The following is a 26348-nucleotide window of genomic DNA, read 5'->3' on the forward strand; positions in this document are numbered from 1 at the left end:
GTTACCTTGGGCTGGAGCAGTTGTCTGCAGCTCTCAACATGCAGTCATGCAAAATCCTAAGTAACATTGTCAGTCTCTACATGGTGTTTCACAGAGCACTCACTACCTTGGACCTTCAGCAACATCCTTGCCATAGATCTCTGGAAGTTCTGGTCCTGAGAAGTTTGTCTTGATAAATGGAAGCTCTGATCACAATAAAAATAAAAGAACCAGGGACAGTTTCTGGGACAGTGAGGGAACCCATCATCTGATACTGAAATTCGTAAGGGAAGTCACAGTGGAAATGCTCCTGGCTTCTGACTCTTAGTGGGGGCTTCTCCAAAGATGGGTACCGACTGCATTCCCTTGCCCAGTTCTGACATTGTGACCAGTGGCATGCATGGTGAGGTGGTAGGTGGGTGCCCACCTGTAGTGGGAAAGAGTTATCACAGAGCAGAAGGGCACATCAGAACGGGACGTGCCCAGGCTGGAGTGTCCTCACTAGGGTGCAGGGGGAGTGGCTTCCTTACTGGTAGCTTCACCTACATTTTGTGTTGAGCTAGATGTGCTCATGTTGACTTGGTCACTAAGGCCTCTAGTGACACTGTCATAGGAGGGTGGGAAAGATATGGCAGATGCAGTTTCAGATTTGTCTGGAAGCACACTATTCTCATTTTCTGCGAATGCAACGAAGTCTTCATCTGGAAGTGACACAGCCTCCTCCTCAGCCCTGGCCACACCGGGGGGATTGAAGATGGTCTTGGAGCGGTGGAACACATAGCTCCGATAGGCCTTTTGAATGACGGTGGCTGAAATGTCTTCTTGCTTCCACCGGAGGGTGGTGGCTATTGGTTCATAAGATGCTTTTGAAAGATTTGTGGCCATAAACTTGTCCTCCATATTTGCCTTCAGAGAATCCAGCTCCCCAGACTCTCCCAGAACATTCTTGGTGAAGGCAAAAAGGATGTCCAAACAATGGATCTTATCTCCAGGGACCAAGGGAAGGTCCATTCGGATTAATACATTCCGATTGGGTTTTGGGATTTGCAAGGGGCCAGAGAGGGTGTCTGCGAAGTCTGAGAGGGCAGAAAAAGTTATAAACTGGGTGGCCTCCGGGTCAAACTTTTCCCAGGTCTCATAGAACATGTCAAAGTCGTCCTCGCTCAGGGGCTCGGTGCTCTCCTCCGTGGCCACATTGAAGTTCTCCAGAATCACTGCGATGTACATGTTGACCACGATGAGGAAGGAGATGATGATGTAGGTGGTGAAGAAGATGATGCCCACAGCTGGGTTCCCACAGTCCCCTCTAGTGCTATTGCTGTTGGGCAGATTGGGGTCGCAGTAGGGGGGCCCCGTGTTGAGGATGGGGTTGAGGAGACCATCCCAGCCAGCCGATGTGGTGATCTGGAAGAGGCACAGCATGCTGTTGGCGAAGGTCTGGAAGTTGAACATGTCGTCGATGCCAGCCTCCCACTTGACATGGGGGAAGGTGGCCATGCCGAAGATGGAGTAGATGAACATGACGAGGAAGAGCAGCAGCCCGATGTTGAAGAGGGCAGGCAGGGACATCATGAGGGCAAAGAGCAGCGTGCGGATCCCCTTGGCTGCTCGGATTAGCCTGAGGATGCGGCCAATTCGGGCCAGACGGATGACTCGGAGGATGGTTGGGGAGAAGTAATTTTCAAGTGATGAAATAATTGCAAAAACCGCCAGGCCTTAAAAAGAGAGAGGAAATGATCTAAATTAGTACTCCCAATCATGATCCCTGACACGGTTGGCTGTGATCACACGCCTTCATCTTGGCTCCAGATGAACTTATATGTGTGCATCTGTATTCAAAGACACTGAGCCCTTCTAACCTGGCACAGTGGTTGGCATTGAGTAGGGGCTTAGTAATTGTTAACTGCAGAAATCCTCTCTCTCTCAAGTAAGGCTCACCCTTCCTATCATGGTCTTATCTTTATATCCATTCAGAATATCTTTTTAGTTAACTTCCATGGTCAAAGCCCTATCTTCTGCAGCGTAATTCAGCTGGGAAGTGACTGCACCCTATTCCATAAGCTCACAGTCTATTGTCTGCTTCTGTCTATGACCCAGAGCCTGCTCTTCCCTGAGAATTCAGCCTTTGGCTCATGCCTTTTCCTCCAACCTGGTCTTGTGCTCTGTGAAGGCCACGACCCCCTGTGATTCATCTCCCTATTTCCTACTGTGAAGATTGACTAAGTTCCTGGCACAGGGTCCTGGGGATAATTGTACAGAGACTGGTATTAATTATAAGGGGACCTGAGGAGTTTGGCAACTTGCTGACAGCTAAAGCAGAATGGCTTTGAATGACCAGCTGTCTGCATAATGGCCTTTATTTGTTTCTTTCATTTTCCCAGCTGTGTTTAAACTCTCTGTTAGGGTCTGGAGATGGGCATGTTTAAGGTCAGTTACAGCCCCCCACCCCACTATGAACAAGGTTGGAAAGATGAAGAATGCATATGTCCCTCCATCTGGTATCTTACTTGAAGATTTGTAAGCTTGGTTTTGGGGAACTGTGGGACTTATTGGGACTACCAAAGATAAGGCAAGGCGTTTAGGTAAGACATGATTCAAAACCTCGTAGGACAAATGGTGAGGGGTGTGGTAGCAAGCTCTCTCCTTGCCAGGATTCCCTTGACCCTCTTCTCCAAGTTGCCTTTTATCATAGGAACATGAGTAGTGACAGTATTGTGTTGGAAGGTGGAAGGAAGTGGGAGGAGACTTGGGAAATAATTATAATTTTTTATTATAAAGTCTTAATGAAGGCCTCTCTCCTAAAGTCCACTTTAACTAGGACATTATATGGACACATAATGGGTACATAATGTGTCCACATAATCTCCTTAGATTCTTGCCGGCCAACTGGTCTATGTCTACTTCAAGGGAGAATAAGTGTTCATAGTTGTAACATTTAGATATTCAATGCATGTCTTGCTGGAAGGAAGAAAGGGAGAGAAGGATGGACAGGTGGAATCTGTCTGTCACTGGCTTTCTAGCTGTCTCTCGGAGTGATTTCTACCCAGGGACATGTTGCTGTGTAGGTCATAGGAACTGGTAGTTAAGGTGTCCACATTATAGAATTGAGTACTTTATGTATATTTTATTTCTATGAATAAGTTCCCTTCTCTGAAATCATATCAAAATGGACTTTAGAGTCTGTCACTTTGGAAGACAAACGAACAAAACAAACTTCCCATAAAAACCAGCAGCAACAAGAGAATAAAACAAAACAGAAGTACATTACCCCCTTCCCGCCCCCCCCCCTCCCACCCACTCACCACCACCACCAAACAACTAAACACAACCCAAGGCTGTATTTCAGCACCAGGTAGGGAGATCGATGTTAGCCTCTGATTGGAAACCAATGGGAAGTTAAATCTACAGTTATGCCCTGATATGAAAAGTAAGCAGGTCAGGATATATTTACAATGCAAAGTAAAGCTGGTGTGCTGGGATTTGGCTTTTATAAGGCCAAACTTTGGCTAAACCACAAGAAGGCCAGGGACAGTTTCTCGGTTGTTGGTGGGAGACGGCTAGTTCATTAGAACATTAGCCTGGTCTAATTTCAGCTCCACCCTTTACAAATTGTGTAACTTTGCATAACTTTCCAAATCTCTGGGGCTCAATTTTAAATGTATAAAATAAGAATAATGACACTGCTTTCACAGGGCTACTGTGAGGTTTCACAGCGCCCAGCCCAGGGCTCAGACCTCAGCACTCAATTATGGGGGCTCCCTTCTCCACTTTAGCCTCTGACTCTACTCATTTTCTCTGAACAACTTTGGCCCCCAAATACTGGGCCCATCATTCAACAACACCCAGACTAGACCATAATAACACTGATCTCTTGGCATTGATCCCTTGACTTTTCTATTCTCATATTCCTTAAGAGGAGAGTTATACAGAGATTTAATTCCAGACTCTTAACTTAAGAATCTCCTTTTCAATAGTCTCCTCCCAGACTTCCTTCACTCAGTTGATAATTCACCTCCTTTTTCAGAAAGTGTATTTTATGACTCACTTCACATCACACCACCCACTCTCTGATTTGAAGATCATAAAAATAAGGCCCACTGGAAACTCCATCATCTTAGGTTCTCTGGAGGAGCAGTTGTTCCCCATCAGCCCCCAAAATTCTGGTGATGGTTGTGTACACAGCAGGTGCCTAAAGACACTTCATGACAGCAAGGAGAAGGCCAGTGAAACCTCTGCATTTGACTGAGAGGCCCAGGGGCATTTTAAATCTGCTGCGCTTGGAAGGAAGCAAACACTGGGCTCCTCTAATGTATAACATGTTTAAAAAGTTTGTTTGTTGTCCCCCTGGTTTTGAAAGAAGAGCCAAAACAACCCCAAGCAGAGGCTGGGCTTCCCCACCACGTGTGATGCCCACTTACTCCCAATGGAGAGGACCACGACGATGAAGTCAAACACATTCCAGCCGTTCAGGAAGAAGTATTGCCTCAAAGCGAACATCTTCAGGACACACTCTCCGGTGAAGACAGCCACAAAGAACTGGTTGATTTTGTTAAGGATTTTCGTCTTTTCCTCACTCTGATCATCTGTCTCCACCATCATCGTGATCATGTTGAGGCAGATGAGGACCATGATGCTGATGTCGAAAGTCTGTCTGGTCACGATGTCAAAGACAAAGCCCTGGTACTTGTTCTGAAGAAACAAGAGATGGCACGTCAGGGCCTTTTGGCCAACATAAATCAGGCATCTGGGGGCCTGTGTTCTCCAAAGACAGGGTTTCAAAGTCTGTCTCTTTTGTCTCCCTCACACTCCACATCCAATCAGAAGCCAAGTCCTGTCCAATACATCACTCTTGGTTGATTCTACTTCATTGCCTCAATTCAAGTCCTCATCACCTCTCCTGGCCCCATGAAGTCACCAGGCACTTTGTCCTTGTCCATGCGCTTCCCTCCATTTGCAATGCCCTTCCAGCCTGTCTCTTGGTATCTAAATCCCAATAGTCTTGAGTGATCTATCTCTCTTAAGCCTCACTTCTTCCAGGGAGTTTTCCTTAATCATATCACACCACATTGCCCCTTCTTTGGGTTCCCACATCCTTTATGGTCAGTCTTGAGTTCTAGCATTTCATGTATGCTTCTCTTCTCTACTAGACAACGAGCTTTTAAATATAGGAGCCATGTCTTATTTAACATTGTGTTCCTGTAGTGCCTTGCATATAGCAAGAGTTCAAGAACTGCTTGCAAAATTATTGATTCAAGGGTAAAGTTAGTGTGATGGTGCAACTTCTTCCTGCAAATGCTCTCTTTATTCCTGGGGCTGTGCAGATGTCTAAGCCAATGCAGGGACAAAGCATGGGGTCAAGTCTTGATTGTTTGCACTCTTGGAAAGAGGCAGAATGTCCTGGATAGCAAAGAGATCATTTCTATTTGGCTGTTTTTATGGCGTTTTAAGAAAGTTCCCAGCATGGCACTCTAGTCTTTCCTGTGCTGTTAACTTCGTAGTGTTCTGGGACTCCTTGATCTGAACTCCATTCTCCACTCCTGACCTTCTCCTCAGTTCACCTGCCTTGATCTGCAAACATCTCCTTTTACTTAGGGCTGATACTTTCTCCCCACCCCATGAACTCCAGGGCTAAGAGGCAGGCCCAAGATCCTCTTGTTCTCCTCTGTCAATTCCAGACCTTTATTCTTGTGTCTTGTAAAGTCCTTCCTTCTTGAAGCTTGTGTCACTGATGAGTGAGGCTCTTAGCCACATTTGGACACTCTTGGCTATTGTGTCTTAGTTCCTTAGCTAACTATCTAATGACCTAGTTTTTCAGAAAAATCTTCCTGAACATCACATCTTCCCCAACTCCCACCCTATTCTCTCTCCACTTTCACAGAAAAATTTCTTGAAAGAGTTGTGCGCAAGCACTGTTTCTCATTCATTCCTCAATCCACTCCAACATAGCTTTTGTCCCCATCCTGCCACTGAAATGGTTTTTGCTAAGATCACCAATGACCTCCATAATGCTAACTCCAAGGACACTTGTTTGGCATTGATTACCAACCCCACCCATCTTGAAACTCTCCTTTTTTGGTTTTCATCATTCCTTATTTTCCTGGTTATTTTCTTAACTTCCTGGCTACTCCTTTTTGAGTCTTCTTTACCCAACCTTTAGATGTGAGAGTTCCTCAAGTCTCAGTCCTAGGCACCCTTTGCTTTTCAACCCATTCTTTCTCCCTTGGCAATCTCCCAAACCTGTGAATGAATATATATATGTGGTTTTTGCTAATTATTTTCTTGAGTCACTGGACTGTTATCTCTGTGAGGGCAGGAACTTTATCTATCTTGCTTACTGCTCTACCCCAGTATCTGTATGGTACCTAGTACACAATAGGTGCTCAATAAATAGGTGAATGAATGGATGACAGAATAGACAGCTCTGTTACCCACACATTAAAAACACACACCATAAAGCCAATCCACTAGGGTTTGAGTAAATTTAATTCTGCACAACAGGCACTTAATAAATGTGTACTATGTGCAAGGCTCTGCATGAGTGAGGGAGGAAGAGAGGAAGCTGTCAGGAGTCTCACCAGGGAGCTCCCAGGAGCTGCAAAGCAATCAGAGGGGAGAAGGGCTGTGACAGAGGCTGGTTCCTACTTTCTCCTTCACGGTGGGGATGAGTTGCTCCCTTATGCGGTTAGAGCAAAGAATCAGACCCAAGTGGGCATGGTTCCGGCATAATTGTCGACTCACATCTTTTCTGGAGTGGGAGGGGTATTGCTGAGCCAATAATAGCTTCCATTTCATCAATGAAAATGGTGAAAAAACAGAGCCCATTCATAGCCACATGACTTCAAATGAAACAGAACAGGTGACAACATTGCTAAGTTCCAGGCATCGAGTTTGCCCTGTATATTCAGACGCTGGGGACGCAGCAGCTTGCTGGCTGCTCTCGGCTTAGCCTGTGGGCAGTGATCACACCTTTGCAACCCTTACTGCTGTCAGAGATGATGAAGTGGGTGACTGATAATGTGATATTATAGAGCCTATTATTTTCCCATAAAGTGGAGTATATAAAACCTGCTTTTAGTGACTTCTATAGTAAAGAATGTTATAGAATAAAATTTCTTAGTCTCATGGAAATCTTAGTCTTTGTTATGGATGAAGCATAAGGTTTAGAACCTGGGCTTCAGTAAAAGTGATAAGCGGTACGTATGTGCATGGGTTAGAGGTCCCTACGTCATCCAGGTTGGCTGTGTTATGACATGGCATCCATGCAACTGTGGGTCAGATCTGTGCCAATGCTCTACTTATCTGACCAGCTTGACCTGTTGGGACTCCTAAGGAAAAAAGGTGAGCATTCTAGTGCCACTGGTCATGTGAAAAGGAAACTGGACCTGAGAAGGTGGATCTTATATGGCAGAGGAAATTTCTCTTTTTCTTTGGGTTTTCTTTCTTAGCTCTGGACTTTGAGGAGGACAGGAAATCAGACTTGTACCACAGGGTGGTGGATGCCAAGATGTCTGCCATATGGATGCCAGCCAGGAGCTTGGATGGGCCTTGGCTGTAGCTGCTACTTGGGCCCTGCAGCATCCCTAAGACTTCAAAGTCTTGTTTGAATGTCCCAGCCTTGCCTCAGTTATGTTGAGGGGATCAAAGGAAAAAGTGTTTGCTATTCTTGGACCAGAATATTAAGGAGAGAGCCATGCTCCCCCACTAGAGCTAGTATAGTATTGATAGTGATTATTGCACCCGCCCCCATCCTAAGGGATGATGAATCTCAGGAACACAGTTCACCTATGGTCTCGCTTCCATTACCTATGTGAAGAACCTCCTGCCAGTGCCAATCTTGGAGGATCTTGGCTGTGGCTTAGTTAGGAAAAATGGTGATTTTGTTGTAGGTCTTCCTGCCCAACCATCAACCTCCACCTCTATTGTAGTGCCTGGCATTCCAACATTAGTTTCTACCTTTGTATTAAGATAGTGTTCTCGCCACAGTTCCTTTTTGAAATGCAGCCCACCCTGTCCCAGGGGAATTGTCTTCCTTCAGAGGAGGAAGCTATGGTGGCCTGTGAGATTGGTTGATGAGAGGGGAGAAGCTGAGATATTATAGAGAAATTGAGTAGTAGTAGTTTGTAGGGGGAGGTTCCAGAAACAATTTGATTTTACCAAGGGTTGACCCTAGCATAGAACTCCTTGGTGTCTGGTTCAAACATGGAGTCAACATCAGTCCAGCCATCAGTAAAGGCCAGAATGGACTCAGTTGCTTATTTCTCAGTAAGTCTGAGCGTCCTCCAACTGTAGCCCCTGACTTGACTCTGATTGGCTGGGCTCAGCATTTCACCTATATATTCCAGTTTTGAGCCTGTTCTTGCCCGTTGGACTGGTTGACAGAGGGATACTCAGTGAACTTGAAGGACTTTCCCTCAGGCTCATCCATGCTCACTCACGCCCAGTTATCTTGATCTTGTGGGGATTTGGGAGGAAACCTCTGCCTCTGACATCCTATCACTCCCCATTGTAACATTTCTTATCAGAACTGAGAATAGTAAGAAATTTATGACCACTGGTTCCAAGTAAAGTGTGCCAAAGTTCATAACACTTTTTTTCCTCCAGTAAATGTTTTTAAGACTCTGTATTCATGGATATTTTAGTAATTTATGCAAATCCCATGCCTTGATTTAGAAATTCTAATGTAGGTCTTTCTAATTCATTTAGGGAAAGGCCTGTCTCTTTGTTGAAGGTCCTTAAGCTCTGCCCTTGTTTGGGGAAGGGCTAATGGGATTTTGCCATGGACAGTGCCTGTAGTTTTCTTCATAAATGTTGCATCTTAACCACAGAAAGGTTATATAAAGGGACAGGATGCCGATTCTATTCACTGGAATAGATGGCTCAGAAATTCTTTGAAGAGGTTTAGCTGTATATTTCCAGCATAGCAACATCCCCACTCCCAAACCTGTTGCTCCACTTCCACCAGGGGCCAGACACAGGGCTGATGCTTTCTACCTTCTGGCAGAGGCCTGAGAAAAACTTAGATGGTAGGTATCATGTAGGTTTGGGTGCTGCATTTAACAGGAGAATAAGAGGGCATGCCTCTTAGGGTCTTTGTGAATAAAGGAATCAAAGTGGAGGATGGCCCTAAGTTCTGGTCAATCTTTAAACACTAGAGTGGGATAGGTTTTTATTTCTATTGTGCCATCTGACCATGATTTTGATCAATCCAGGACCCAGAGAGGGTTGGCTTTTGGCCATTTCCCCCCTTTCTAGCTGTAGGAATGAGGGGGGGGGGGAAATGTAGGGTAAGGCTAGAGATCCATTGCAACTTAGCTCATAAAACACAATGTTTCATCTCAGAGCTTTAACCATCCTTCTTATCACTTAGCCTAATCAGCTCTCAATCCTGTACTTGAGCCCTAAAACTGTTGTGGAAGTCAGTGCTTCCCTAAACAGTTCTATCTGGAGTAACTGTGGAAGACATGTTCACTCTTTAAGACCAGAGTTGCTTCTTTTAGACGTCTCATTCCTTGGACCTGAGAACGCTCATTACCTTCATCCCTGAACTCAACCCACATCTCCTCCTCCACAGAGGGCACTGCCCAGGCCCCTACCCAGCACAGGCATAGGCTGTCAGGTTGGATTTGTAGACACACTCTGGTAGGGGGAAGCTCTGGGACTCACCAGGGGCCGGGGGATGGGCTTCTGGGGCTTCTTGGAGCCCAGCTTCTTCATGGCATTGTAGTACTTCTTCTGCTCCTCTGTCATGAAGATGTCCTGGCCCCCTAAGTGCAGGAGGGGATAACACACACCACTGTTATTCAAGCAGTAGGAGCCCCCAGGGATATCAAAATCATGCTGTCGGGGAAAGACATCTCAACATTCTCCCCTTTCTGCAGAAAGACATGCCAAAGCCAGGATCAAGGAGTGTCCTGTTTCTCGTCTACAAGAACCCAGAGATGCCACATGGACAAAGGTGGGGAGGGTTTGGGACTAGGACCTAAGGAGAAGGTAGGGGTTGGTTCAAATCTGAGCCTAAAATCCAGCCTGCTCATTCCAATAAAATCCATTGGTTTCTAGAAACTTACTCTTGGCCAGGGGCAAGAGCTTACCTCAGGGTGTTCTGGAACAAAGACTCTGAAACCCAGCCCCTCAATCCCTTCCTGGGGAGTTATTGCCTTAACCAAGGGTCTTTGGAGAACCCTTGACTGGTTCTCTGAAGGCCCTGTCAGTTACACTGCTGCTGTTACAGTGCTAGAAATTCCCCCAGTGAAGATGCCTTCCTCCCTTAGGATTGGATGTTAGTTTTTTTAGGGACCCTTTGAACTTCCTACATTCAACCCCTCACCTTTCACTTCATGACATAACTTTAAAGCCTCCCATATCAATAGCATGTTTGTATAAATTAGTGACTGCAAATACTGGGGAAAGGGACTGAGATCTGTTGACATTTGAAAGGAGATTTCAGAAAAATCTGGGGCCCTGACTGGTGTTGCTAAGTGGTTAGAATAGAGACACTGAAGGGTGATAGGTTTAACTCCTGGCCCAGTCAGGGCACGTGTGGTAGGCAACCAATCGATATGTCTCTCTCACATCAGTGTTTTCCTCCCTCTCTCTCTCTCTCTCTCTCTCTCTCTCTCTCTCTCTCTCTCTCTCTCCCTCTCTTCCACCTTCCTTCCCTTCTACTCTCTCTAAAAAATCAAAGGAAAAATATCCTTGGGTCAGGATAAATAAATAAACAACAGGTTGTCTGAGATTGGGGTCCTGTTTACTGAAGTCAGCACCCATGGAGGAGAGGGTCTTCTTCCCCAGCCTGAGAAAGGTTGGGAGTCTGCCAACACTGGGCCCTGGCCCTTCCCGAGGCATCCCGACTCAGAGCTCTGGATGCCAGGGCTCCAGACAGAGGCGGCGAGTGCTGGAGCCCTTTCCTTCCCTGTTGATATTCCCCAAGGGGTCACCTGGGACACACCCAACACACTTGGCTCAGCTAGGAGGACCATGGCACTCTGGGAGAGAAGATGGGAACCCCAGGCAAGGCTGGGAGGCAATGCTGATACAGAGAAATACAACTCTTCCAGCAACAGCCCAGACACCAAACAGGGGGCAAAGATCAGTGTTGGTGTTAAAGCTAAAAACTGGGCTCCCCGTCAGGCATGAAGGGCTGTGAGTAGTGTTGGCATTAGTCATGAGGCCAGGGGACAAGAGATACAAGATTGGCCATTACCGCAGAAACACCGGAACCCCACTTATCTTTTTCTTCTGTTGATTGAAGTTGTCAATTATGACCCCAACGAAAAGGTTAAGTGTGAAGAAGCCGCCGAAAATGATGAAGATGACGAAGTACAAGTACATGTACACGTTGTTCTCCCACTTGGGCTGCAAGTTCACCTGTGAGCAGACAAAGTGGGGCATGGGGACGAGGGGGTGTCTTCGTTTGTGTTCACGCCAAAAGCCCACCCTGAGACCTGGACCTGGGTGCAGGTGGTTTATTTGGGAGGCGATCCCAGGAAGCAGGAGTGAGGGAGGGGGAGGGGGAGCAGGAACAGGAGAAAAGCGAAGAAGGGGATGCTGGGAAGAAAGTCATTGCTATGGGCAACGGGCACTCTATCCTCTGGGGCTCTCTAAGGAACCCTGTAGAACACGCCTCAGGACTTGACCTCCAAGGGACAGGGACGCTGGAGCATTTATCTACAGACTCCCCAAACTATCTGTGAGAGCTGTCCCCAGGGATGTTAAATCCCTCACCCTTGGGCTGCTAAGCAAGCTCTAAAACTCTGAAGAAAGTCAAGTCTCATGTCAGCATAACCATTATTGCTTGTCTCATTTTCGGTTCTTATAAGTGTATTTCTAATAGCACATGATCTCACTCATCTAGGGGAAATAATGAACAACATAGACTGATGAATAAGAACAGACCCAGAAACAAGGAGACATGGATCAGACTGTCAGGCCTCAGAGGGAGGGTAGGGGAGGGTGGGGGTAAAGGGGAGAGATCAACCAAAGGACTTGTGTGCATGCATATGAGCCTAACCAGTGGTTAAGGACAACAGGGGGGTGGGGGCATGCATGGGGAGGGGTGTGGGATGGGAATGGGGGGATGAGGACAAATATGTGATACTTTAATCAATAAAGAAATTAAAAAAAGAAAGAAAGTCAAGTCTCTGAGAATCAGAAACACAGAATGCCAGTGAACTCAGAGCTGGGCTGAGAGGACGGGGCAGGGCACCCACAATGTCTGCCACAGTGGGAATGGTCTTTCCTCAGCAGCACCATTCTCTCCACCTGGCTGCCATGGTTGACTCTGAAATTCTATCTCATCCCTTTGTTCTAGCCACCACCCCTACTCCTGCTCCTGCCGGGGAATGCCCACACGCACAGTCCTTTTCCAGCATTTTCCTCATGCAGAGGAAGAGTTTCAGAAGCCCAGGAAGTGTGCACAGAAGGAGAACAGGCTAGGTTGGCTTAAACAGCCAACAGTGAACCAGCTGGACACTGCTCCGGAGAGGAATAGTGCCAGGCTGCTGAGTGGTCGCCTCTTCTGCTATCAAGGCCACCGTCTTCACTCCAGTTCAAATAGACTGATTGAGGGGGAGGGGGCACATGGACGGGAAGGCAGTGGGCAAGACTCACCCCTTGGGCATCGACAGCCGCATACATGATGTCCATCCAGCCTTTAAAGGTTGCCTGGAAACAAAGAGCAGTAGCTACTCAGCCTCTGCCCATGCATCTACCCTGGGCTTTGTTTTGATTTGCTTACTTGTTTTCCTCATTGAGCATTATTGGTCCCCCTGGAGCCAGTTCTGACATGTCTCTATCTCCCAGGGTAGAGCACAATGCCTGGCACACCATAGCTATTCAGGGATTTTTGTCAAATGAGTGCAGGAACTTGTGGGTAACTGCATGACAAATGTATTAGCAATTACATTAACACTTGAATGGATGGAGTACTGAATGAACAAGTGGATGGATGAAGGGAAGTGATGAAGAATGAATGAATGAATGAATGAATGAATGAATGAATGAATTGAAGTATGAATGTGGTTGACTATCACCATCACCAGCATTATCTATCACTATAATAGTCCTAGAACATAATCTATTATCTTCTAGGGCAGTGGTTCTCAACCTTTCTAATGCCGAGACCCTTTAATACAGTTCCTCATGTTGTGGTGACCCCCAACCATAAAATTATTTTCGTTGCTATTTCATAACTGTAATTTTGCTACTGTTATGAATCATAATGTAAATATTTGTGTTTTCCGATGGTCTTAGGTGAACCGCTGCTGTAGAGCCTAAGACCATCGGAAAACACAGATATTTACATTACGATTCATAACAGTAGCAAAATTACAATTATGAAGTAGCAACGAAAATAATTTTATGGTTGGGGGTCACCACAACATGAGGAACTGTATTAAAGGGTCTCGTCATTAGAAAGGTTGAGAACCACTGCTCTAGAGGATAAAATGCAGAAGATTGAACAAGTGGCTATGCTATGTTTATTTTGTACAAGTTGTAAATTCTAACTCATTACCTGATACAATGCCATGACAAGCTTATCGTTTATTCTAGTCTATTAGCTCACATTGGTCTAATTGTACCTCTGGGAGATTATACTCATTGGTAAGGCCCTCTAGCCTCAGGGTGTAGCCTGTAGGAATGACCTCAGCTCAAACTGAGTGCTATCCCCTACATAGCATCTTCTGAAAGATCCCCATCCCCCCACGTTAAAGAGAGGCCAAAGGAAAAGACATGGTTGATTTCAGGACTCACCACCTGCAGAAGCGCGAGGTAACCCATTGCAACATTATCAAAGTTGACCTTCATGTTGACCCAAAAGAGGTTGCCAGTGTAGTTGTGAAGTTTACAATCAGATTCGTTATTCACAATAGTATAAGACACAAGAGAAAAGTCTTTATTGGTCATGTTGATGCACCTCCCAAACATCCCTGAGAAGAAGTTCATGCCCATGATGCTGAAGATGAGCCAGAAGATGAGGCAGACGAAGAGGACGTTCATGATGGACGGGATGGCGCCCACCAGGGCATCTACCACCACCTGGGGGGAAATGCAAAAGGACCTGGAACCCCACCAATGCCTCACCCCTTTTTGCTGGATCCAACTTCTTTCTATACTCACTCAGGCTGCTTCAAGAGCCAGTGGCCTTTGGAAGCAAGAGAAATGGGTTAATTAGTGCAGTAATTCAGACTCAGAAGACTGAGCAGGTGAAGTGGGTTTAAACCTTCTCTAAACTTCATCCAGGGCAGCTTTCAGTGTCTTTGCTCAAGACTGAGGAGGCGGATGAGTTTACAAGTACAAACATGCTCATTTAGGGGTGTGCGTATACGTGTTGTGCTAGCACATACAGACCTCTAGAAACTTGTTTTATTTTCCTTGAATACAAGACATGAAAATGGTATATAGTATTTGGTTAAGAATGAGTGACAACCTACATCCATATTCACAAACTTGCCTATTTGTAAACTAACAACCTGGAGATAAAATAAAATAAATATCAAACTATTTTAGTCATAAATGCCTAATGTTTGTAAAGGTACAAGTTAATTTCAAAAGTCTGCTTTTGTGTTTGAAGATCTGATGTCAGCTTTGAGTCAGGGATGGAGGAAGAAAGCAAAAACCTCACTTTCTCTGCCAGGAGGCCTTTGTAATTATGAGGAAGGGGAGCGGGGGGGGGGGGGGGGGGAATGAACAGTCCCTCAATCTCCCCTAAGGCAAGGGCCAGGCGTGTGAGCATTCCACCCTGAGGAAGACAGTGAAGGCAAGGTGGGTGCTGATAGAGATATGTAAGAACAGGGATGGATAAAAGGAAAAACCCATAAGACTCAGGACTGTGGTCTGTTGGAGAGAAGATATAGTCTAGTGGGTGTGGTGGAGGTGCTGAGCTGATGATGTCACTACATTTAAATGAGTGTCAGAGGAAAGGCTCGTTTGTCCTGAAAAGATGAAGAGCTTGGGATGTACCGAAGATTCTGGCAATGAGGACATCTTGGCAGGGGGGAGGTTGAGATCAGGGATGCCTGTGGAGCCATGAAGCAGGATCAGTAAGAGTAGAAGTGAGGTCCGAGTCCAGGCAGGTGTGATGTTTCAAGTGAGAAGGGAAGAGGGGCTCACAGAGGACCCGGAGGGGAACTAGGAGAGTCAGGACACTGCAGCACCACCAGTGTCCATGCAGACGTGAGGACCCGGAGCTGACCTGTGGGGGTGGGGCCTGGAGCTCAGGGTCAGTGGTATGGAGGGCATAAGGGGAGAAGTGGTACCAAATGTGGCAGACCAGAGCCATTTGGAGATAGGTCTTACCCGCATGCCTTCAAATCGAGACAGAGCCCGCAGTGGCCGCAGGGCGCGGAGGGTCCGAAGGGCTTTGATGGATGCCATGTCAGAATACTTCAGGATCTTCGCTATGAGGCTGGTCAGTGATATCTGAGTGCGGGCAGAGAGCAAAAACATCACTCTAGGGTCCCAGAGGGGTGGTTCTGGTGGAAGGAGACAGGAAGTCCCGCCCACTCCCTACTCTGTCTAAGCCATGGTCCTCGCTCCCACCTTATTCTGGAAACCAGCGAGAGGTCCAGAGATAATTCAGTCCCTTTCCTTGTATTAAAGACTTTGCTCATCACTTATCTGAAGCTCTGGGAAAGGAAAGGCCAGTCTCCCACATGGCCAGACCCCGCTATGCAGGTGGCCAAGCTCCTAGTGCATGAAACCTACCTTCCCATTCCCTCTAGGGGCACCAACCAGGTCCCAACATCCTTGAAACTTTGATTGACTTTCAGAGATTTGGAGAGGTGATGGTCCTTCATGAGGTTAAGTGAAAGTTTAATTTGAGGAATATAAAGTTAGTCTCAATTGTATTTGCTTAGAAAAACAAGGTGGAAAGTGTCCTGGTCTGGGTAGGGTCTAGTTCCCTCTCCACCCCTGATTTCTTTATTGTTGTTAATCCTCACCTGTGAATATCTACTGATTTATTTTTTTATTATTTTTAAAAATATATTTTATTGATTTTTACAGAGAGGAAGAGAGAGGGATAGAGAGTTAGAAACATCGAAGAGAGAGAATCATCGATCAGCTGCCTCCTGCACACCCCCTACTGGGGATGTGCCCGCAACCAAGGTACATGCCCTTGACCGGAATCGAACCTGGGACCTTTCAGTCCGTAGGCCGACGCTCTATCCACTGAGCCAAACCGGTTTTGGCATCTACTGATTTTTTTAGAGAGAGTGGAAGGGATGAAGGGAGGGGGGAGGAAGAGAGAAATAGAGAACGAGAGCGAGCGAGCGAGCGAGAGAGAGAGATGAGACATATCGATTGCTTGCCTATTGCACATGCCCCAACAGGGATAGGGATTGAACCTGCAACCCAGGTACATGCCCTTGACCAGGAATCAAACCCACACCCTTTGGTGCCCAGGTTGATGCTCCGACCACTGATCTACACCGGCCAGGGCTTGACCCCTGATTTTTTTTTTTTTTACTTTGGGTCAATGCCATGTTAGCCTAGGTTGCACTTTCACCCTTTGTGAGATGAGAGTCAGATTAAGAGAACTCCAAGGCCCTACAGGTCTGTTCTTTAGTCAGAGTGACTGCAATGGGTACACGAGAGCCAGCTTTGAGAGACAGCTGAAACATAATGGCTGAGTCCCTGTTGGTCTGTTAGTTCCTCCAAGGATTGCCAAGGACACAAACTGACATGGAAAAATGGTCACACCTTCCAGGAACTCTGAAGGTGCCGGGGAGATACCATATGCAGGATCTTGCTAGAGACTGTGCACCAGTCCTAGGAGATCCTACTGTACTATGACTGGCAGGCCGAATTCAGGCTTAGCTTATCCTGGCAGTTAGGGGATGTACACCCGAACTTCAGAAGGGGAGGGATTTATATTTGGGTGCTAGAGCCTCAAAAGATGCCGATTCTTGGAACGAGTGGCACATTCCACCAGGATAAAGAACTGGAATGAAAGGACCCCCTTCTTTCACGCGTGCAAGGCTCCAGACACCAGCAGGTGGCACCCAACTGCATGGCTGGCAGAGCAGGGAGGTTTGAGGCCAGCTCCATGCTGGACCCCATTTAGTCTTTTGCTTAGCACCCTAGGAAGGCTGGCTCTTGTGCAAATCTGCAGCCGGGACAAGCAGGCGCTGGGGCCTCTCCAGCAAAGCCTTTCCACCCAAGCCCAGCCCCACTCCCAACCCCGTCAGGGCACGTAGCCTCCCAACTGGCCTCTAGGCTCCGGTAGTGCATCCATCCCATCCTTTCTCCACTGCAAATCTGACTATGATCATGTTTCTCCTTTACTCCCAACCTTCACTGGTACTTAGGATAAGCACCCTTAGGATAAGCTCCACACTCGTTAGCCCAGATGACACAGCCATAGCTATAGCCACCGCCTACTTTTCCAGTCATATTTCACCCTATATTCTACCCAAATTGTGCCCTAAGTACACTTGTGCCTGCTCCTTTGCTCAGGATCATCTTTTAACTAAGATTGCCGCCCTCCACCCCCAGTCCTCTTTGCACCTCCATGCTCCTGCTCATTTTTGTTGTTGTTAAGCCTCACCTCAGGGTATTTTTTCCATTGATTTTTTTTAGAGCGAGCGAAAGGGAGGGGGAGAGGCAGAGAGAAAGAAACATCGATGTGAGAGAGACACATTGATCCGTTGCCTCCCACAACAGGGCTGGGGATTGAGCCTGCAACCGAGATACATGCCTTTGACTGGAATCAAACCTATGACCATAGGCTGATGATCTAACCACTGAGCAAACCAGCTAGGGTTCCTGCTCATTTTAAGCCCTATACCTAATGCCACCTCTTATATGAAGCCTTCCTAACCACAAATTCTACTGGGTGGAAGCAGGCTCATGTCCCTGTGTACCTAAGATACTAATTATTTCCAACAGTGCTCACCACATACCCCCTTATATTATGTTTATTTCTCCCTGTGTGTTTAATCTGCTGGAACACTGAAGTGTAAACTCCTGGAGATACAGAGTTTTAATTTGTTGGCTTTATCTCTCTCAGAGCACTTCATAAGTCAGCCCTATAATCAGTAGTGATGAATAAACATTTGATGAATTGAAGAAAAGACAGAGGCATGTTGGGATGGATAGAAGGAAGGAAAGAAAGAAGGAAAAGCAGCTGGATGGAAAGTTGATGGATGGATATTATAGATAGTTGAAAGGAAGAATTGAAGAAAGAAAGGAAAAAAATATCGAGTAGTAGATGGATGGATGGATGGATGGATGGGTAAAAAAGGGACAAATGGACAAATGGATGGAAAAAAGAAAGGATAGATGGATTGGCTAAAGGAAGAGTAGAAATATGGAAGAATGGGTGGATGCTGGGTTGGGAGGTGCATGAATGAATGAAAAAGAAGGTTAGGTGATTGAATAGTTAGACAGAAGGATGAATCAAAATATAGGAAGACAGAAGGACTAAGAACCAGTGGACAGATGGATGGAAGGAAGGTTAGGATGAATGGATGGCAGAAGGTAAGAAGAATGAAATTTTGAGAATGAATGAGTAGAGGGAGAAAATTGATGGAGAGAATAAATGGAAGAAATTAAGATGAATGGATGTTTGGAAGGAAGAAAACGGAAGGGTGAATGGTTGGATAGATGGAAGGAGGGATGTATGGAAGAAAGGATGGATGGTCAGATGATCACATTTAAAGCATTCAAGTCTGAAGCTAGTGAGACCTATATAGGTTGGCGTGACTGTGCCCCTAACATGGGTGGGTAGCCAGAAGAAAACATTTTTCCTTCATCTATGAATACTGTGACTCCGATTTCAGGCCTTACAGCTAGCTAATCGCGGTGGTACAGGGGCCTGATGCTGCTAACACATTGGTGTCAGGAAAGAAGAGACTTGAGTGCTCAGACCTGCTGTGGAGGACCTGCCAACACAGGAGGCGGACAGAATGTTCTGTCCTGGACCCCATCCAGCTTCAGGAGGCAAACATCAAATACAGACACATTTCCCAACACCTCTGATGCGCAGACCTTGGTGCTGGTGGCTGCTGAAGTGGGGGAGGCAGAGGCAAACACAACACGTGTCTCCCCCGGCCCGCAGGGACCCTCAGCTGTGCACCCGTGAACAAATGACGCAGGCAGCCACCTGGCAAAGCCAAGAGGGCAAAGGCCTGGACAGAGATAGAAGATTGTAATGGTTACGATCAGGGAGAGATCACGCCTAGCTTTTAGGGTGAGTGGCCACAGGTTAGTGTGAGTCTGACATAGGAGCTTCAGCTCATCACCTCTCCACGGGGACCCTCTCTCCCTGTCAGTGCCCCCGGGAGAAGCCAGTGGTGTTAGCTCAGTGGTTCTCAATCCTCGCTGCACATTGGATATGTCCGGGAGTTTTACAAAAGCCTGATGCCTGGACCCCTCCTAACCCTGTACCCCAAAACCAGAGAGATATGCATCTTTGGGAATAGCAGTGTTTGTTCACTGTATTTTCTTTTAAAAAGATTTTTATTGATTTTTAGAGAGAGAGGAAGGGAGAGGGAGAGAGAGAGAGAGAAACATCAATGATGAGAGAATCACTGATGGGCTGCCTCCTGAACACCCCCTACTGGGGATCAAGCCCACGACCTGGGCATACGCCCTTGACCGGAATCGAACACGGGACCTTTCAGACCGTTAGCCGATGCTCTTTCCACTGAGCCAAACCAGCCAGGCAATGTTCATTGTATTTGTAAGAGCCACCCAGGTGATTCTAGAGTGCAGCCAGGGCTGAGGGCCAAGCCGGCAGGAGGGCAGATTGTCTGTGCTGCGCAGGCCTCAGCCCCCTAAGTCCAGAAGCCCTGTCAATGGGTGCGAGGTCCTAAGACCTTGGGGAGCCTCATGTTTTAAATGTAAATACAGAGGACGGTAAGTGGTCTTTCTGGATGGAGGCCTAGGAACTGAGGACTCACCCGAGGCTCATCATTGTGAGAAAATCACGCACTGCCCGGATCTTACCATTCGCAGGTGGACAGGGCTGTTCTCGGACCCCTTGCTACATGCTCAGGACTTTGCTTTGGTGCAGCCCTTGAGGACCAGGCCTCCGAGCTTTCTTGGGCAACAGCAGCCATCCATCAGAGGTGAGGCCCCTAAGCCCGGCATGTGTGCCCACCGAGCTACTCACGTTCACGATGAGGAAGTCGAGCCAGCACCAGGCATTGGTGAAGTACTTTTTGAAGCCGTAGGCCACCCACTTGAGCAACATCTCAAACACAAAGATAAATGTGAACACCCTATCGGTGTAGTCCAGCAAGGCCTTCACCGTGGGCTTCTGGTCAAGGTAGTAGTCTTCAAAGGCCTGGCAGGAAGGGAACAGAATGGCAGGTTGCCTGGACTTCCAGCTCTGGGGCCCAGGGATGGGGCAGGACCCCACTAGGCCTGCCCCTCCAGCCCCCCCGTGAGGGTTCTGGTAACCAGCCGGCCTGTATTGTTTTGTTTTCTCCGCTCTGGGGAGGTGGAGTAGTGGAGGAGATGCTGTGAGATACAAACCAGGCCTTCCCCAGCCAACGGGCCCACGTGGCCGTGCTCAGACTTTGCAGGGGAGCTGAATGCTAGTGAGAAAGAAGACCTTCTCACACTGGGGTTTGGGAGTGAACCAAAGGGACGTTCACTGTGACTTGGTTTAAGAATAAAAGCATAAAAGGATGTTCCCAGCAGTTCACAGAAATGAACGTAAGAATCGCTGTGAACCTCTGAAAAAGAATGCTGGAGCTCACTGGGAATCAAGGAAATGTAAATGAAAAGAAGACGCGGGTTTTCTTCTTGCAGATTGGTGAGGATAAAAAGGAAGGGGTGGGGGGAGCCCAGAGTTAGTGTGGCTGTGGGGGTGAGGCCAGCCACTCTAGCATGGCCGGAGGGGAGGGAAAGCCAGTTCAGACTTTTGGAAGGTCAGTTTGGTAACCCGTCTCAAAGGTTGTAGAAACCTAGCAACTCTGCCTTCAAGAACTTACCCGGAGGGCACTAACTGTCCTGGTGCCCCACCCAGATCCTGTTGAAGGGGACAGAGCGCCCATCTCCCGCCTGCTGTGCAGGTTGGCAGCTACCAGCTCCTGAATGCCCCCTTTCAGGAGGATGGCCCCGGGCTGAAGGAAGCTGCCTCCACCTCAGGAGGTTACCTGCCCCCCCCTCCTCGCCTCCCCGGGAGGCAGCCCAAAGCCAGTGACTGACGGTGGGTTTAAAAGGCCCCAAGGTGGGACAGCTCTGTGGCGCCCTCTATGCTTCAGAGCTCCCGTGGGGTCCGGCTGAGACTGGACTTCCTGGAAACCTGCGTCTTTTTCTAGCTCCTTTCCCTGTTCCCTGGGCTCCTCTCCCAGGCGGCCCCTCCGAGGGAGCACTGGCATGGACCGTGCGGCCACCATTGCATGAGCCAGGAGGAGCCTGATGACTGAGAACCCTGACTGAGAGATGACAGAATGAATAACTGGGGTTTCAGCTGCGGCATGTGTATGTGGTACCTGCAAAGGCCGATGGGAAAGTAGGGTACCAAATGTTCCCAAAGTGAGATTCTCTTTGAGTGATGGGAAAATGGGCGCTATCTTTTCTTTGCATTTTCCCATCATTTCCAAGTGGTGGGATTTTTTTTTGTTTTGTTTTTGCACTTTGTCAGATGAAAACTCATGCTATTTTTTTTTTCCCCAAAAGTACTCAAAGTAAAAGCATAAGGAAGACTAAATTTGGTGCCAGCCTACTGAGTCCCTTGGGGAAGGAGACGGGAGGTGAGTGGAGAGCTGCTGAGGCAGGATCCCAGCTCCCTGCTGGGGTGGGGGATGGGGGAAGTGGGGCAGCTGGAACAAGGGGAGAAGAGAGAGGGAAGGAGCAAGGGAGAGCGGAGGAGATAAACCAGGAGAGAAGGCCCAGGGGGAAGACATGAGCCAATGAGGTAACTGAAAGATCGGTCGGAGGCCGAAAACCAGGTGACACAGGCTTTATTAGGGGAAAGACCTGCCGGGCTGTCTCGCAAGGGAAGAGCAGCAGCCCATGCGGAGGTGAGCACTCCTTTTGAGGGGAGGAATGGGAAGGAATGGGGGCTTAGGGTACTGGGCAGGCGCTGATTGGTGGTTTAATGTATGGTCCATATAAGGTACATAGTTAGGCACTCAGGTACTTAGGAACAAGGGCTTAAGGTATTCGGCAGGTGCTGATTGGTGGCTTAATGTATAGTCCATATAAGGTACATAGTTAGGCCCTCAGGTACATCTGGGCTGCAGGTTACGTCATATTTACCGTTACTCCGCCCACCAGTTGGGGGAAGGGAGGATTATGGGTAATGAGGAAAGCACCCAGTCAGCAGCAAATGTGGTGATTGTTTCCATCAGGGCAGGCAGGACGGAGGGAAGGGTCGGTGTGGAGAAAGCACCTCCAGCCTCCTCTCACCCTGCAGTATGGCCTCTGCACCGGGCCCTGGACCGAGACTGCCATTCCAGGTGGACAGTCACCGCCCTGTGCCCGTGCTGGGACAATGGGCACCTGCTGATGCTGCCTGGCCCTCTCCACCTTCCACCACGTGGACCAGCGCTGCTCTAGGGAGGCCTCTGCTACCTCCGCTCTGCGCCATCCCTGCCCCCTTTTCCTCCCGCCTCTCAGATCAGGCCTTCTCAGCTGCCTTTGCTGCCCCCCCAAGGCTGAAGCTATACCCTGCGCAGTGTGGGCCCTCTTCCTGGGGAACCTGGCATTTGAGTGGGTGCCCAGACAGTCAGTAGATTGTTTCCAGATTGGAGCCATGAGCCTGGAGAGTGGGTTCTAGTCCTCCCTTAGACTAGCTGGCGGGGACCCTGGGCAGGTCCCTCCATGTCTTTGTGCTGTGACTTCCTCGCCCATAAAATATGGACACCTGGGGATGAAGAGTCCCCGCCTGTGCTGGCATCTACTCGGGTCCGTTGGGAAGGTGAGTGGAGACTGTGTAGTGACACTAAGCCACCGAACAGAGAGAAGCATCCTTCCTTGTCCCACAAAGCCTGGAATTCAGCAAGGGGCTTAGGAAGTGTCCCCTAACCGAGAGTCTCTTTTCCTGCAAGGCATAGCTATTCAGCCTCACCGGGCAGCTTGCTGGGAATGCGGAGTCTCAGGCTCCAGCCCGGATCTCTGGAATCAGGAACTGCACTCAGACAAGCTCCCCAGGTGATCACATTGTGAGAAGCGCTGTTTGTCATGAGTTGCTTGTGAGCTTTGAACACGTCACAGCCATATTTACAAGCGGCTTGATAAGACAAGGAAAGATGATCCTCTTTGTCCTGGGCCTTCAGAGAAAGCCGATGTGGTTGGGGGTCGGAAGGTGGCACGCCAGGGGCTTTGGGATCCTATGAGGGCTGTTGGGTTTTGCAACTTGACAAGCTGGGTAACCTTGGACAAGTCCCTTAAGCGCTTTGAAGGTGGGTTTCCCCGCCTATAAAGTGGGATGCACACACTCACTGCTTGAAATCCTGCAGCTGGTGAAGCAGGCCAGGTGGGCAGCTCTAGCACCCACCAGGCCCTGCTGCTGAGAGGGGCCCACGTGCTGGGCTGCAGCTCTCCTTCCAGCCACAGGTTGGGGGCCTGCACCCCAGGAGTCAGGGGAACCCACCCACGCAGCCCCAGGGCCTTCCCCTTACCAGAGACCCGCTGCTGAGCAGGATCATGAAGACGATGAAGCTCTCAAACCAGCTGTGCTCCACGATGCGGTAGCAGGTCTTGCGCACCTGCCAGCCCACGGTCCATGGGAACTTGGCGGTGTTCACTTTGCACCAGGGACAGCGGCGAATGCAGCCTGTGGGGAGAGGTGACTGATGGTGAGTGACAGCCTACTGGGACAGGGGGAGCATTTTTGCTCCAGCCCAGCAGGGAGACCACTCTGCTGGGAAATCCACCTGCCACCCCTTCGGAAAATAATTCTTTCCTGGAATATGCAAGAAGCGGGGTCCCTCACAGGCAGTCTCTCTATCCTGCCCTCAGAGGCTCCGCTCCACCATCGGTCTGGCCCACTCTCATCTCCTCCCAACCTTCTTCCTTCTTTTTATTTTTTAAAAAATATATTTTTATTGATTTCAGACAGGAAGGGAGAAGGAGAGAGAGAGATAGAAACATCAATGATGAGAGAGAATCATTGACTGGCTGCCTCCTGCACGCCCCCTACTGGGGATCCAGCCCACAACTCAGGCATGTGCCCTGACAGGGAATTGAACTGGGACCTCCTGGTTCATAGGTCAACGCTCAACCTCTGACCCATACTGGCCGGGCTGACCTTCTTCCTTCTTATAGATGACCCCTGTGGTCCCTGCGCTCACGCTCACCTGTCCCCGGAAGCCTGACAAATCGTGCGGCCTGGGCCTGGTGGTGTCTGAGGGGCCATGCCCCGAGCCTGTGCTGAACTGAGGGGCCACCACGGGCTGGAATGGAGCGTGGGTCCAGCCCAGGGTCATGTGGAACTGGAAACCAGAAGTGTTTTCTTTATGAAACAAATTAATTTTATTATCGAGGCCACAATTTCATAGTATGCTTTATTCAGTTATTGCACAAGTATCTATTGAGAACATCATGTGCCTCATTGCTCTAGGCCAGTGGTCGGCAAACTCATTAGTCAACAGGGCAGCAAACTGCTCTAGACTCTGAGGGAAATGCGGAGTCAGGTGCAGTTTCTGTCTTCAGAGGTGACACGGAAGACCGCAGGCCACAGCACGCCCCGCCCCTCCTCTGTCCTTTCTGTCCCGGATCAAGAGCGGTTGTGGTAGTGACTCCTTTCCCCCGTGCAACCTCAGGAGGGTAAGTTCATAACTGAGGGGTTTCCCGGGGTGGCGGGGAGGGCACAGCACCCACGGGTCGTGTCCAACGTGGCAGGAGATGCACATCGCGCCCCCCCGGGCTGCCCTGAGTTGTGGCACTTGTGTCTGAGGCTGGTCCCTCAAGCCTGGGAGTGAGGCAGCAAGGGGCCCTGTCTCCGGTGCACCCCAGGCCAGGGCCCGGGACGCACAGGTGCTGGATGAGTGTGGAACTGGATTCGGGCCCGAATTCATGTCGGTTACCTTCTGTGAAGCAGTCTTCCGGTTCTTCCAGGTCCTCGGCCAGCTCGGGGATCTTCTTCAGGATCTCCTCGGGATCCAGGAAGTCCACCGTGCTGCCCTCGGAGGAGCTCCCGTCGCTCGCTGCCTGCAGGGCACAGGCCCAGGGCAGTGAGTTCAGCTCCCCGAGGGGCCGGGGAATCTGCACGGCTGGCCCGACCTGCTGCGAGCTCGGAGATGCAGGCTGGACCCGCCGGGGGTCCCTCCTATGCCTGCTGCCTGGCCAGCTGCGGCCCAGACCAGTGATGCTCTCTGAGTGATGCAAGACTTTCCCCCTCCAGACCCTGATGGAGTGCTGGCGATGGCCCGAGACGCCATAATTACCCTCATAAAGACTGTGCATTCACTGGGCTTGAATATTTAACCGCGGAGCAATGCCGCAGGGGCCCGGCAGCCCTCCTGGCAGCTCCGGCCCTGTAATGTCTCCAGATGAATTCAATTAGGAGCTGACGCTGCTGTCCTATTAGTAAACTTGATAGCTTGGCTAATGGACCCAAATGGTGGGGTGTGTTCCCATCTGTCACTGTCAGACCCCTCCCTGCCTGGCCAGGGTCATGGACGAAACAAAAACAAGACTAACACCCAGCAGTTGTGTACCGAAAACATGGACAGAGAAAAGCAGCCAGGGCGTCCTTAGCAGGCTGGGGAGGAAATAGGATGTCCACGTGTGGAAGGTGCCACCCTCGCCCGGCTGGACCCAAGTGGCTTGTGTTCATCCGGGGCCCCCAGGTCCCGTGTCAGTCCACCCCCTTATCTCCTGCTGCTGTGGTCAGCCTTGCCCAGGGGCCCACAGCCAGTAGCTGGCATTCCTCAGGCTGAAGGGCTTGATAACTGTGGGGATGAATGATATATCTTCCTTATCTTTGCCTAGTCCAGTGCCTGTCACAGCGTCTGCCCTTAGCGGCTAGGGGTCAAGTTAAATTCCTGATTTTTAATACAGTGGATGAAAGACGCTAACCCTTTACAGACACCTCTTTATAGACACTTCTATAGCTCGTCTTCCTCAGAGATTTGTAATGAAACCATCAAGTTCATTGTTACCTCCTCTAAGACATTCCTATCCCCCGAGTCCTCTTCCTGCTCAGTCTGCGTAAGGCTGTCCGCCGACTGCTCAGCACTGACAGCCCCTCCAGAGCTCCAGGGTGTTTTTGGTGAGAGAAAAAGGTGTGGACAAAGGAAAGCGGGGGTGGGGAGCCACGGGGAGGCTGTCTCCCCCGCGAGCAACCCTGACTTTCATCTGCCGGCTTCACCCAACTCTCTCTGAGCACTGTCTTCGGTTTCCTTTCTTCTTGGTTGTCATTTTCTGGGCACTTATTCCATTTCAGGGAAGAGCTAAACACTTGACAA

The 26348-nt window shown here is 49.0% G+C and overlaps 1 protein-coding gene across 1 annotated transcript in view; it reads right to left on the bottom strand.

Annotated features, from left to right (window-relative positions):
* Positions 1–480: 480 nt before the first annotated feature.
* The window catches only part of SCN10A (sodium voltage-gated channel alpha subunit 10), a gene marked incomplete at both ends in the record, with an annotated part of 80073 nt that continues 54205 nt past the window's right edge, over positions 481–26348 (bottom strand). The window contains 10 exon segments of the mRNA XM_079795050.1: positions 481–1694; positions 4398–4668; positions 9643–9743; positions 11205–11346; positions 12589–12642; positions 13732–14016; positions 15277–15399; positions 20096–20269; positions 23559–23713; positions 24966–25089. Of these exon segments, the coding sequence (XP_079651176.1) occupies positions 481–1694; positions 4398–4668; positions 9643–9743; positions 11205–11346; positions 12589–12642; positions 13732–14016; positions 15277–15399; positions 20096–20269; positions 23559–23713; positions 24966–25089 (2643 nt within the window).

This window comes from Cnephaeus nilssonii (assembly GCF_951640355.1).
Source record: "Cnephaeus nilssonii genome assembly, chromosome: 17".
NCBI lineage: Eukaryota > Metazoa > Chordata > Mammalia > Chiroptera > Vespertilionidae > Cnephaeus > Cnephaeus nilssonii.